This window comes from Ahaetulla prasina, chromosome 15, assembly GCF_028640845.1.
Source record: "Ahaetulla prasina isolate Xishuangbanna chromosome 15, ASM2864084v1, whole genome shotgun sequence".
Lineage (NCBI taxonomy): Eukaryota > Metazoa > Chordata > Lepidosauria > Squamata > Colubridae > Ahaetulla > Ahaetulla prasina.
In genome coordinates, this window is record NC_080553.1 from 1760788 (window position 1) to 1772892 (window position 12105).

At 43.4% G+C, this 12105-nt stretch overlaps 1 protein-coding gene across 2 annotated transcripts in view; it reads left to right on the forward strand.

Annotated features, from left to right (window-relative positions):
* Positions 1–12105, forward strand: part of PISD (phosphatidylserine decarboxylase) — a 61891-nt gene that overhangs the window by 3400 nt on the left and 46386 nt on the right. Inside the window, exons 2-3 of one of the 2 annotated variants that reach the window (XM_058158126.1) lie at positions 2229–2308; positions 7988–8041. In XM_058158126.1, the coding sequence (XP_058014109.1) occupies positions 2229–2308; positions 7988–8041 (134 nt within the window). The remainder of the gene's footprint in view (positions 1–2228; positions 2309–7987; positions 8042–12105) is intronic. The other variant, XM_058158127.1, reaches the window with a different exon arrangement.

Sequence of the window (12105 nt, forward strand, 5' to 3'; positions counted from 1 at the left end):
GGGAGGGTCATTCACCAGGAGAGGAGGATTGGCTGTCTTAACCTTCTGAACATTCAGTGCTGCCAGTTGGTGTGGAGAGATACCAAAAAGGGAAAGTGACACAAACTTGCAAGGGAAATCATCTATGTGAATATGTGACAGGGCTTCCTAGTAATTTATTGAAAAGCCAGAGCTGATCAGGTTCGTGCAATTTGCTAAGTCATAAAGCAGATTTTACCAACAATAGCGAAGGCCTTTTGAGTGCTAGGTCAACTCAAACATTCCCATTTCTTGGAATTCCGCTGAGCAGACTCAGCTACTCCTTCTGACCCTGGGATTGGATCATATTGTGGTTTAGGAGATTAAAGAGACCAAGTATAAGAATGAGGGTAAAGAGCAGCGTTTCTTAACTTGGCTAGCTGGGGAATGCTGGGAGTTGAAGTCCACACAAGTTGCCAAGAAATGCTGCTCTACGTATACTGTACAGTACTGTACAGTATATGCATTAGGGATTGAATCAGTTCTTCAGCTGTTGCCTGCCCTTCGCCTAGTAATCCTTGGAACAATAGGTTGGACCTGCTTCATGAGAAACATTTTAATCTGTCAAAATTTGGTTTCCCAGCTTTGTTTGGTGACTATAGTACTAGACTATGGTGTATAGAACCATACCTAACAGCTGGAGGCTGTTAAGGTACAGGTAATCCTTGAGTTACGACCAAAATTGAGCCCAAAATTTACATTGCTACAAGTAAGTGAAATATTTGTTAAGTGAGTTTGCCCCATTTTACAACTTTTCTTGCCACATTTGTTATGTGAATCATTGCATTTGTTAAGTTAGTGACATGGTTGTTAAGTGAATCTGGTTTCCCCATTGACTTTGCTTGTCTGAAGGTCTCAAAAGCTGATCACCTGACCCTAGGACACTGCAACTGTCATAAATGTGAACCACTTGCCAAGCAGCTGAATTCTGATCATGTGACCATGGGGGTGCTGCAATGGTCATAAGTGTGAAAAACGGTCATGTCACTTTTTTCAATGCCATTGTAACCGAACGGTCACTAAATGAATTGTTGTAAGTCAAGGACTTCCTGTTTATGATTAAACGGAGAAAAGAACTGCTTGTTTTTATAAACCAGAGTGACAGGTGGGCTGATGTTCTTAGTTATAGAGCAATATTCTCTTGTGTTTGGATTAGAAAGAAGGTGATTTGCTGTTTGAAAAAGAAACTGCAACTTGCTTGGGAACCAGGATGGTGTAGTTCAGCCATCTCCAACCTTTCCAGCTCGGTGGACTGGTGGAAGTGGTGATGGCAGTGGCAGGGTGGGGGGAGACGGGATGGTTTTGTGTGCGCATGCCAATTTCACAAACACATCTTTGTGCACGCTCTTGCCCACCACTTCCACGGCCCAGTTCCGAATGGGCCGTGGCCTGACACTGGGCCGCTGACCACAGGTTGGGGACTCCTGGTGTAGTGGCTAAGTAAGTAGGTCAGGAACAAGGCGATTCCAGCTGTTATTGTTGATTAAATATTTAAGCTGCCGAACTCCCAGTAACTGACAAAGTTCAAGGCCCTCCTTAGCCACAGAGGCCCCCTGGGTGAGTTTGGGCCAGTCACAGTGTTTCAGGTGAGCCCGCCTTACACGCTGCTTGTTATAAGAATATAGGAGAAGGGAATACTATGTTTGCTGCCTTCAGTTTTTGAATGAAAAGTGTGATGTAATTCTAATAAATTAATATACATGATTTCATCACTGAGAAATATCCTTAAAACTTGAATCTACTCCAAGTACGCAAACGAAGTTCAATTTAATACAATATACCTTGAGTGTTTCACCCCAAAATAGATTGCATTTCAGAGATTATTTTCTGAATAGTTTATTTGAATTATCTTCCCATAAACTAGCATTGGGCAGTATTACTTCATGTAATTCAGGTGTCAGATGTAATTAGATTTAGGCCAAGGGTTCACTTTGGTGTTTATATATCCTTGAAATATTTTATTTCTATGCTCTTCTTTCTTTTCACAAGCATCTCATTGCAGGCAACAATTTTCCTAATACGATAGAATAAATCATAATATAATCAACTGCTTTTGGATGGAATTACATGGATGATTATAGCTTTAGATAACTTAAACTTCAAACCTATATATATATAGTCGATTTAGGGAACATCAGTACAGTCAATATTGTATCAATATTTCAAGTACCTGTAATTTGACGTGTATCTGATGTTTTTCTATTCAACAGATTCGTCTTGTGGCATGGGAAGCTACCTGTGAAGAAGACCTTATTTTTGAAGCAGCCAGTTTCCCCAGTCTTCTTTGCAGGTGAGGCTCTTTGAAGCTTTTGTCTGATCTGGAAGACATGGGGCTTCAGCGACCATAGCAAACTCATGCTAAAAAAACCCCATGAAACGAAAAAGAAGCTGAAAGCCAAACCCCACCATGACAGTCCTTGATAGAATTCTTGCTGGTAACCAATAGTGGTTGGAATAACATCCCCATCCCAAACTTCCCCATATACTTTTTTTTTAAAATTTGCATTTATATCCCGCCCTTCTCCGAAGACTCAGGGCGGCTTACACTATGTTAGCAATAGTCTTCATTCTATTTGTATATTTATATACAAAGTCAACTTATTGCCCCCAACAATCTGGGTCCTCATTTTACCTACCTTATAAAGGATGGAAGGCTGAGTCAACCTTGGGCCTGGTGGGACTTGAACCTGCAGTAATTGCAGGCAGCTGCTGTTAGCATTAGCAGTCTGAGCCACAGAGGCCCCCTACTGACTTGAGTGCTCCCATTATTTATTTATTTATTTATTTAATCATGTTTGTATACCGCCCTATCTCCCGAAGGACTCAGGGCGGTTTACAGCCTAATAAAAACATACATATGAATACAAAATAAAACACCAATTTAAAAAACTTATTAAATAAGGCCGAATATTAAAAATTGCAATAAAAATAATAAAACCCCATTAAAACCAAATTAAAATTTAAAATTCTAGTCCAGTCCTGCGCAAATAAATAGATGTGTCTTAAGTTCACGAAAGTTCAAGGTCGGAAAGTTGACGAAGACCTGGGGGAAGTTCGTTCCAGAGGGTGGGAGCCCCCACAGAAAAGGCTCTCCCTCTGGGTGTCGCCAGTCGGCACTGCCTGGCTGACGGCACCCTAAGGAGTCCCTCCCTGTGAGAGCGCACGGGTCGGTGGGAGGCAATCGGTGGCAGCAGACGGTCCCGTAGATAGCCCGGCCCTATGCCATGGAGCGCTTTGAAGATAGTTACCAAAACCTTGAAGCGCACCTGAAAGGCCACAGGTAGCCAGTGCAGTCTGCGCAGGAGAGGTGTCACATGGGAGCCACGAGGGGCTCCCTCTATCACCCGCGCAGCCGCATTCTGGACTAACTGGAGCCTCCGGGTGCTCTTCAGGGGGAGCCCCATGTAGAGAGCATTGCAGTAATCCAGACGAGATGTCACGAGAGCATGAGTGACCATGCATAGGGCATCCCGGTCTAGAAAGGGGCGCAACTGGCGAACCAGGCGAACCAGGTAAAAAGCTCTCCTGGAGACGGCCGTCAAATGGTCTTCAAAAGACAGCCGTCCATCCAGGAGAACGCCCAAGTTGCGCACCCTCTCCATTGGGGCCAATGACAGTCAACATTCTGCGGCTGCAGCTGACTGTACCAGGATGCCGGCATCCACAGCCACTCTGTCTTGGAGGGATTGAGCTTGAGCCTGTTTCTCCCCATCCAGACCCGTACGGCCTCCAGACACCGGGACAGCACTTCGATAGCTTCGTTGGGGTGGCCCGGTGTGGAGAAGTACAGCTGAGTATCATCAGCGTACAGCTGGTACCTCACACCGAAACCAATGATGATCTCACCCAGCGGCTTCATATAGATGTTGAACAGGAGGGGCGAGAGAATCGACCCCTGTGGCACCCCACAAGTGAGGCGCCTCGGGGTCGACCTCTGCCCTCCCGTCAACACCGTCTGCTACCGATCAGAGAGATAGGAGTAGAACCACCGATAAACGGTGCCTCCCACTCCCAATCCCTCCAACCGGTGCAGCAGGATACCATGGTCGATGGTATCAAAAGCCGCTGAGAGGTCTAATAGGACCAAGGCAGAGGAATAACCCCTATCCCTGGTCCTCCAGAGATCATCAATCAACGCGACCAAAGCCGTCTCCGTGCTGTATCTGGGCCGGAATCCGGACTGGAACGGGTCTAGATAGACAGTTTCATCCAGGTGCCGGGGTAATTGACATGCCACCACGCTCTCTACAACCTTCGCCACGAAGCGAAGGTTGGAGACCGGACAGTAATTACCTAATACAGCTGGGTCCAGGGAAGGCTTCTTGAGGAGGGGTCTCACCACCGCCTCTTTCAAGGCGGCCGGGAAGAACCCTTCCAACAAACAAGCATTCGTAATCCCCTGGAGCCAGCCTCGTGTCACCTCCTGCGTGGCCAGTACCAACCAGGAGGGGCACGGGTCCAGTAAACATGTGGTGGCATTCAACCTCCCCAGCAACCTGTCCATGTCCATTATGCTAAGCTATAGTTTGTTTATGCAAGGTTTACCCAATAAACTAGAATAACTGGATTCACCCAACACAGTAAACATAACCATGTAATTCACATTATGACTTAACTCATTTGACTCACTTTTTATATTTGCATGTGCACACACACGTGTGTGATGCATGCAACAGTGAGACACATTTAAGAAAAATAGGAACAAGGAAACATTTTTCTTAACTTTACATTCTTATTCATTTATATGTATAAACTTCCAATTTCTCTGAAAATACACTTTTAAATTACTGCCTTTCCATACTTCTTGCTTTTATTATTAGTCGTATCAAACTTCTTTTATATTAGATAATTAAACCATAACTAAATTTTCCAGTATGTCTGAAAACAAACCTTCCTTCTTTCCTATACTTATTTTAATTATTTTCCCACAATTTAGAACTTACTTATGGAATAAATTGTTACCTGTCAGCCTTGCACAATTAGAGATGAGGAAACTTGAACGTAGGGTTTCAGGGACAGGGGCTATTAATGTTGGAAAACTCTGGTACTATAAGCTTTAAAACAACAGTTGGATTCATATTGTGTGACACCATGCTTTGTTTAATTGTGGTTTGTTGAATAAGGAACAGTTCTAAGTCACCTTCAAGCCACAATTGTTAGGTTTATCCAGCAGACTAACCTAAAATCAAAAACATCACATGATGCTTTAGCACAATATGTCAATTACTATCGTATAGCAGAAGAAGCTGTAGACCTGATTCCTGGCCCCTGTTTTTTGAAGGGTGGGGAGGGAGAGTCTGAAGTGAGGCAGTCTTACTACCCAGGCTGGGTATGAAGAGGGGATGCCACAGACCACGTGAGAATGTGACATGGCCAGACTTAGTTCATCAATCAATAATTCGCCACCGTTGCTTAAAACATCAGGTTCATGATATTTGATCTTGGGCAAGAAAGCAGGTTCCTGTTTTGATTTTCAGCAGGATTACAGGACCTGTTTCCCAAGATGGAGTAGTCTGGAAAAAAGACTGACATGTATGCCTGTAGGTAGAAAGCCAGTGCCCTGGAACTGGGAGCCAGCAGTGAAGGAAACAGGTGTCCCACTGGTTCCCAGGTTCAGTGACATTAGATTGGGCAGCCAAAAAAACACAGCAGTTAGTGCAGCCCCTGAAATTAGTATGGCAGTATATTTTGCAGCAGCTAAAAATTTCCCTGTGATATCTAAGGGCAGCTTCATATAAAGTTGTTTGGTTGTTGTTCAGTCGCTAAGTTGTGTCTGACTCTTTATAGCATGCCAGCCTCTCCCACCCCTCCTCCCCCATCTCCCAGAGTTTGCCCAAACCAATTTTCACTGTGTTGATGATACTATCTAATCATCTCATCCTCTGCTGTCCTTGTCTCCTTTTGCTTTCCATTTTCCCCAACATAAGGGTCTTTTCCAGGGAATCCTCTCTTTTCATTTGGTGGCCAAAGTAGTTGAGCTTCAGCTTCGGGACAGTCAGGGCTGATTTCCTCTAGGGTCGACTGATTTGATATCCTTGTAGTCCAAGGGACTCTCCAGGGTCTTCTGGAACACCACAATTACAATTACCACATGCAATGAATGACAGTAATTCAAACGAGGGATGACAGAGTGGAGTCACTGCAGAGTGGTGTCTCTTGACTCCCAACCCTCCCAAGTGGTCCAGCAAGATGCACCGTCAACAATATGTCAGCCAGGAGTTTCCACTCTCCACCTAAGCCTCTATCCCAGCTGCCATAACTCAGACCTCCAAGTGCCATCTCGCCAACTAGCTGGCTCAGTCTCGTGAAAAGGCATGAGGTGAAGGAAGGCCTGGTTCTCCCATTTCAGACTATTGTGCTATCATAACCAAACAAGCTGATAAAGGAGGAGCAGTTGTCATCTTCAAATAGGTGGATTTTGTCACTTACACAATCTGACAAAATTTATCTTCCAACTTTCCCGCAACATATCAACAACGTATCAGGGATAAGTACACAATCTGACAAAATAGTTTTCTGAAAGCATATAAGTAGACCTCGCTTATCGAGTGCCTAGAACAGCAACTGTTCAAAGTTAGAATGGTGCTGAAAAAAAAATAGCTTTGCAACAAAGATACACATTTACAAACTTCACAATTTCTTTCGGGAGTTATGGGATTGCCATTAGAACAGGGGTCCACAACCCTTGAGCTGCGGCCCAGTACCAGGTTGTAGCCCATTCAGAACTGGGCTGCCGAAATGGTGGACAACTGCACGCTTCTCCACTTGTGTGAGCAGTGGGAGTGTGCATGCACCAAGCTCCATTTGTGCGAGCCATCCCCCACTCCCCAGTGCCGATCCATAAAGCCAGAAAGGTTTGGGACCATTGCATTAGAGTCAGTACATGTTATCCGATGCCTGATCCATTTTTCTCGCCCTCCACTCCCCCCCCTAATGTGGAGAGATTGCTTAAGCAACAATCCCTTTAGACCAGGTGTCTGCAAACTTGGCTCTTTTAAGACTTGTGAACTTCAACTCCCAGAGTTCCTCAGCCAGCAAAGCTGGCTGATGAACTCTGGGAGTTGAAGTCCACAAGTCTTAAAAGAGCCAAGTTTGCAGACACTTGCTTTAGACAATCTCTCCTGTCCTGACCAATTCTTTACTCCCTTCCCTTTATCCCCCCCACCCCCAGGGAGAGATTGGAGAGAAAGGGATTACAAAACAGTAAGGATCCTAGAAGAATTTCTTCTTCTCTTCTCCACTGAATGAAATTACAAACAGTAATTCCTTCTTGCTAATTATTCCACCACCAGGTGAACATTCCAAAAGGTGGTGAAAAAGGAGAGTATAGTCGGTCTCACTTAGTAACTGCATCACTTAGTGGCTAAATTGCCAATCCCAATAGTGGTTGCTAAACTAGGATTATTTGTATAAAACCATATCTGTATGGAAATATCCTACGGGCTTCAATGAGATTAACAGATTAATAGTTGGAAGAGACTTTGTAGGTTATCTAGTCCAACCCCCTGCCCAAGCAGGAGACCTTACACAATTTCTGACAGATGGCAGTCCAGTCTCTTCTTGAAAGCCTCCAGTGATGAAGCTCCCACAACTTCTGAAGGCAACTTCTGTTCCATGCGTTGATTGCTCTCAGTGTCAGAAAATTTATCCTTATCTCTAGGTTGAATCTCTCCTTAATCAGTTTCCATCCATTATTTCTTGTCTGGCCTTCAGGTACCTTGGAAAATAACTTGCCCCCTTCCTCTCTGTGGTAGCCCCCTCAAATATTGGAACCCTACTATCATGTCTCCACTGCCTCTCCTCTCCTCTCCTCTCCTCTCCTCTCCTCTCCTCTCCTCTCCTCTCCTCTCCTCTCCTCTCCTCTCCTCTCCTCTAGACTAGCTATGTCTAGTTCCTGTAACTGTTCTTCATATGTTTTAGCCTCCAGTCCCCTAATCATCTTTTTTGCTCTTCTTTGCACATTGTCTAGAGTCTCAACATCTTTCTTATTGTGTGGTGACCAAAACTGGATGCAGTACTCTAGGTATGATCTTACTAAGGCTTTATAGAGTGGTATTAGTACTTCCCTTGATCTTGATTGGATCCCTCTGTTAGTGCAATTTAGGGTTGCATTGGCTTTTTTGGCTGCCGCCGCACACTGTTGGTTCATATTTAATTGGTTGTTCACTAAGACTCCAAGATCCCTCTCAGTTATTGCTATTAAGCCTGGTTTCACCCAGTCTATATGTTTACTTTTGGTTTTTCTTGCCTATGTGTAAGACTTTACTTTTCTCTACACTGTATTTCATTTTGTTAGATAGGGCCCAGTGTTCAAGTCTGTCAAGTTCCATCTAGATCTTGAGGCTATCTTCTAGGGTGTTGGCTATTCCTGTCTGCTTAGCATCAACCACAAATCTGTTGAGTTTCCCTTCTATTCCCTCATCTAAGTCGTTTCTGAAGATACTGAAGAGTACTGGGCCTAAGACGGAACTTTGTGCACTGCTTAGAGGCTTCAATCAGACAATACAGAATCTGGGCAGTCTCACTGTCTCAAGCATTAGCACCATCACAACTGCAGAATCAAATTTCATGGACTTAATATTCCCAGCTAGAGAAGACATCCTAAGAAATGTCTCTATAAGCAATCTTCCTAATTTTTACCATTTGGGCCACCATGGACTTTGAAGCATATGAAACAAACATGGACTTCAAGGCATCATCCACTGGAGGTGATTGGCCACTAAATTTAAAGAAAAAAAGGATAATAACTGGTGTCTTGCCACCAGACTATAATTTACTCATATTATTTCACCTTTGGCATTTACATGTACCCACAGATATGTGGCAAAGCCGTGGGCAAAAATTATGATGGGTTCCCCAGAGCTACTTATGATCTGGTTCTGCAGTTGGATGGCCACATTTTTTCCCTCCAGTCATGTGTTTGACAACGGGCTTTTATTTACTGCCATTTGCAGCATCCTGCATTCATGGGACTGCAAGTTTTGGCATTTCATGTCAGTTTCTGGCATTTACTTCTGTTGTCCACCAAAAAATGTCTGTTGAAGAAAACTGGTTTGCTTAATGATCACGGTGTTCACTTAATAATCAGTACAAAAAAAGTCATAAAATCATGCATGGCAATGTGTGAATCCTCCTAATGACGGCCAGAATTTATGACCATAATTCCAGGCTCAATTATGGCTGTAATCTGAGGACTACTTGTATGGCAACATATTTGTGGCTGACTTAGAATGGTTTTTCCCCTCTGAAGCGCCTTCTTTAGTAGTAGTTTTAACCATTCAGTTGTATCTGACTCTGTGTGACTTTACAGGAAAGTGCTCTCCATGCTACTTTGTCGAACACAGCTTCTTTCAGTTGTTGGATGTTCATCTTTGTATCTGCTTTGATGGTATCAAGCCAGCGAGATCTTTGCTTGCCACTTCTCCTTGATCCACTAACCAATCCTAGCATCGTTGACTTTGCCCATGAATTTGTACCTTGACATGGTCAAAGTAAATGAGACGTAGTCTTGTGATTTTGGCTTCTAGTAATGTTTTATAGGATTCACCACCTCTCTTTTGGTAGTAGTAGTAGTAATAATAATAATAATAATAATAATAATAATAATAATAATAATAATAATAATAATATCAGAGTTGGAAGGGACCTTGGAGATCTTCTAGTCCAACCCCCTGCCTAGGCAGGAAACCCTACACCATTTCAGACAAATGGCTATCCAACATTTTCTTAAAAATTTCCAGTGTTAATTAAAAATGGACAGTTCTGGCTGTCCATGGTATACACAATAATTTGCACCAGCACCACAGTTCAAAGGCCTCAATTCTTCTTAGTGTCCAACTCACCTGCACCATTATAGGGAAGACTGTTGTTCTACGTAGCCTGCTTTTTGTATCTCTATCAATATCTCTGCTTTTCCAGATCTTATTCATGTCAACTATTGCAGTGCAGCCTAAGGTTATCCTGCATTTCCTTTCAGATGTAGAACTGGCATTGTGAACAATTCTTGAGCCAAGGAAGATAAATTTTTGAATTAATTCCATTTCCTCCTTGTTGATTTTAAACATCTCATGTCTATCTGCAGCTGGTGTCATTATCTTTGTTTTCCTGAAGTTAAGAATCAATCCTACTTTTTTACTTTCATCCTTGATTTTCCAGATCATTTTTTCCAGGTCTTCCTTATTTTCAACCAATAGTGTTGTATTATCTGCATACCTTACGTTATTTATGGTTCTTCCCCCAATCTTCACTCCAACATCAGGCAGTTCCAGATCTAGTTTATACATGTTCACTTCAGCATTCATATTGAACAAAAATGATGATAAAATGTTTGCCTGTCTAACTCCATTTCTCCCACTTGTTTGTTCTGTTTGGTTTCTGGCATGGACGTACTTTCCAGCAATTTGCATGATGTTACCTTAGATCTGTTCATTGCTAGTTTCGGTAGTTCTTAACTTCTGTGGCATACATAGGTGAGACGCTCTGTTCACATTGAAGCTTCTCTTTTACTTGATTAATTGATGACATTTTCATCGTCTGTGTTTATAATCCAGTTCTATGAGGACTTCAGACTTCAGAGAAACTCCCCCCTCCATCATCATCACCCTAGCCCTAGACCAAAGTACAGAACATCCTTTTCCTTGACGTCCCTCTACAAGTACATCATGTACACATTAGCTCTACCTTATGCAGGAGAACTGCCGAATGCCATGTAAACTGTATGCTTCCCGCTTTCACCCAGCACACACCATCTGTAGCCAAACTGTCTGCTACAAGCACATTTGTTCTGGCCTGCTGGACAGAGATGGAAGCAGGCCTTCAGGAAACTAAACTACCCCTCCAGGGAAATCTATAGAGGAATCCATGGAGCCCTCTCAGGGAGCAGAGAACAGAGCAAAAGTATCCAGGCAATCTTAAAGGACCTCAACAAACACAAGGAACTTTTAACACGTTGCAGTTTTAAATTGATCAGTTGCTTACAATCAGTCTCACACAAAACCTGCTTCTGCATAACCAAGTGATTTTCCCTGTCCTTCCTCCCACCTTCCCCCAATTTAAATCTTACACCAGACTAGTCATTCCACGCATCTGATAACTTAAGTTGCAGCTCAAGAAAAATGATGCCTTTTAAATGAAAACAGTTACTCAGAAAAAGGGCTACTGGACTCCTGGTTTTTATTTTTTTGCCATTGTGGCTAACATGGCTTTCCTCCTCCACCATCTTGTGAGGAAGTGATGGGGTATTTGTTAGGTTTGTGTCTTAGCTGCTTACGGGAATCTACCTCCTTGTGATGGAGCTGGACTGAGACAGTGAACGGCTCAGAATCCCCCAGGGAGCTTCATTGCCTTTTGTTGCCATTGGCCAGTCAGTCAGATTGTCTTTCTCTTCAGCTCAGTCCGTGCAACCCAACTGTGGTCTTGATCAGTGGTGAAATCCAAATATTTTTTACTACCGGTTTTGTGGGCATGGCTTGGTGGGCATGGCAGGGGAAGGATATTGCAAAATCTCCATTCCCACCCCACTCTGGGGCCAGCCAGAGGTGGTATTTGCCGGTTCTCTGAACTACTCAAAACGTCCACTACCGGTTCTCCAGAACCTGCTGGATTTCACCCCTGGTCTTGATGCTAAGCAAATTCACACTCAACTGTATGTCTACCTCCAAATTCTGAAATGCTCTTAGCGAGCAGTTCCATAGCAGGAACTGTCCAACAGGAGGCAGCAGAACCATAGAAGGTTATTCTGAAGCCTCAATGAGGGAGTTACCTCCCCTTCGCAAAGAGCAGAAGGTAGATTCGGCTTTTATGGTAGATATCTGCAGTGAATCTGCATGGGCTGGCAATTTCCATGGTAGCCAAAATGCACAAAATATTTAAGGGGCTAAGATTTAAGGACACCTTAAAGACTAACACATTTATTCTAGACCAGGACCAAGGCACTTGCACATAGTACCTGTTGTATACCGGTGAATAGATTTTATGTTCAGTCTGCATTCCTTCATTTGTCATTCATTCCTGATATAGGAGAATGTTTGTAACTCGGGATTGAAATGAGGGGTCCTTGGTGCTTCCTGAGTTTGGTGGTTTTCTTGC